The sequence below is a fragment of the Agrilus planipennis genome, unplaced genomic scaffold, assembly GCF_000699045.2.
Source record: "Agrilus planipennis isolate EAB-ADULT unplaced genomic scaffold, Apla_2.0 scaffold203, whole genome shotgun sequence".
Classification (NCBI taxonomy): Eukaryota; Metazoa; Arthropoda; class Insecta; order Coleoptera; family Buprestidae; genus Agrilus; species Agrilus planipennis.
In genome coordinates, this window is record NW_020438993.1 from 383,603 (window position 1) to 386,081 (window position 2,479).

The 2,479-nt window shown below is 26.7% G+C and overlaps 1 protein-coding gene across 1 annotated transcript in view; it reads right to left on the minus strand.

The window, feature by feature from the left end:
- Positions 1-959: 959 nt before the first annotated feature.
- The window catches only part of LOC108740306 (glycerol-3-phosphate acyltransferase 4), a gene marked incomplete at its 5' end in the record, with an annotated part of 25,370 nt that continues 23,850 nt past the window's right edge, over positions 960-2,479 (minus strand). The window contains 1 exon segment of the mRNA XM_018474586.2: positions 960-1,365. Within this exon segment, the coding sequence (XP_018330088.1) occupies positions 1,278-1,365 (88 nt within the window).

The window sequence follows — 2,479 nt, forward strand, 5'->3', positions numbered from 1 at the left end:
CAGTCTTAAAGGTCCACACTGAACAAAAAATTCATACACCAGAGCTTTATTTTTATCATAAATGTACTTAATGTATTAACACATTTAATAAAAAAGAAGATAATGGTACTGATATGTTGAAAAACGTTTATAATTGATCAAATTATTGAATCAAACTGTTCGTACAACATCTCTTTATATACTTTGTGATTAATATTCTAGAGCTACATATTTATGTATTCAACATTTAAAAGAACTTATCTTATGGTTTCATTTCTCGCACTTACAGCAGTACTTTAAAATTTTATCTTTATGTACATGAAAAGTAGAAAAACAAACGTTTCTTCAGTCTTTTATTGGCTGTTAATTACTGACCGAAGAAAAAACCATATCAGTTTGATAAACTTGTTATCGACATTTATAGATTTACTGTAGAAAAATACTATACCTATCTTTAATAGATTTTCATCAAAAAGAAACAATGTATCAACATATTCGTAATAAGATTTAGATGTTTCAGAGTTTTAAACCACTAAAAAAAAATAAAATTTACTACAGAAATATGTGGAAAGATAGGAATTTAATACAGAAAAAAAAGTAAAATTGAAAGGAAAACAACGTACCTACTCTCTGACGATGAAAATGTTTCAGTAGGTATAAAATGAAAATATTATATTAACTTTTTTTTAAGTTGTTTAGAGTTTCTATAAATTCTAAGCACTACTAATTAATAATTTATTATCCGACACTTTTTTATTTTTTGTTAGCACGCACAAGATGTCTCACAGAGTGCAGTTCATTTGATAATCACTTTACTATTATGAAATATCTTGTATATATATTTATCACGAAACCTATAAAATTGTAATCGAATAAATAAGCAATTATTTTTACTTGTTTTGTATAATAAGCGAAACCAATGTACTTACCGACAAAATATTTACAAATTGTCCACTTAAAATGTGTATCTCTTTTGTATCAACGTTTCTTTATGAAGTAGAAGTTTTTTTTTCATTTAAAACAATAAAATTAGTTATTTTTACGCTTCTATAAAATTCCACGTGTGATGCTGTTCGTATTTGTTTTTTTCTCATTAATTAACTCTGGTAATGTTAATACTTAACACATTCATTCTCCCAAATTAAAAAAAAAAAGATATTGAAAAATAAAAAATGCCACAAAAACAACGCACTAAACAAACCAATATCGTTACGAAATTATACATCATACAAATTAAACCTATCAATTATTCGTTCTAAGATTAACTTATTTATTATTTACCCTAATCTCTGAAAAAATTACTCATTTTTAAGTCGTTTACTGAACTCTTCCTGCTGCCACTCGCGCCATTCTTTCTTCGGCTTCTCTCTTTTTAGTTGACCATCCCTATAAAATAATTATTATTTATTTATATACAGGATGACTCTAAAATATAAAAACTACTCGTCACATTGTACCTATTAAGAATGAAATCTATATAATTAAAGTGGTAACACCTGTTCTCTAAAGACACTTGATATTTACCCTAAATAAAAATTATCATGATAGTTTTCATACAAATAGATGCCAACGATAGACTTTTAAGGTCACAACTACAAATGTGTGACCTACAAACACACATGTGTGTTTCCTTGTCACTTGAAGAAGCAGAGGGATGTTTCTACTTCTGCCTCATCGCAAAGTAAGCAGTAGCTGCGCATCATTTTCACGAGCAAGTTGATGCTATGCAATTCTGTACTTAAATACAGTACACCGCGAATAAAAATTACGTAATCAGCTAGTACTTAATAAAAATGCCACAATAAATGACTTTTACTTCATTTTATAGAACAGAAAAGTTCTAGTTTGTCACCAACCCTTTGAGTTTTTCATTTTTTATTATTTTAAGTACTATATTAACTCATTATTTAACTTTATGAAGTTAGCTAAAATTATTTATAAGATATATACTTGTACCAAAGGCATTATTTTAATTATATATGCAACATTAAATGCGTAAATACCACAAAAAAGTTATAGTAATAACAATTATAAATGACCTACATACGTACGTCGCAGGATTGCAAAATAATTGGTTAATAAAATATTTCTAATAATTGTAATGGATTTACAATTCAAATAATAACAACTAATGCCGATTCCGTAAAAATAATTATGTTTTTTAAGCAATATTTAATTACACCACTTCTTATCTTGTTTATGCAAATTAGAATAAGGTGCACCTACAATATTAATAAAAAACAATTGCATGAGGTAAATACAATAACTAAGTAGGTACGGCCACATCTCAAAGTTCAGCTTTCAGAAATTGTTAATGTTTTTCTATTATTTTACACTTGTTTTACTTACCTACCTTCTTTTATATCCTACGAATTTGAAAAATATCGAGCAATTTAAATACGTACTAATTCAAATTTAATTTATATATAATTGGTTATGAAAATAAAGAAAAGTAAAACAAAAATACTGGTATGCAAGGGAAGAAAAAGTAGCGAAAGAG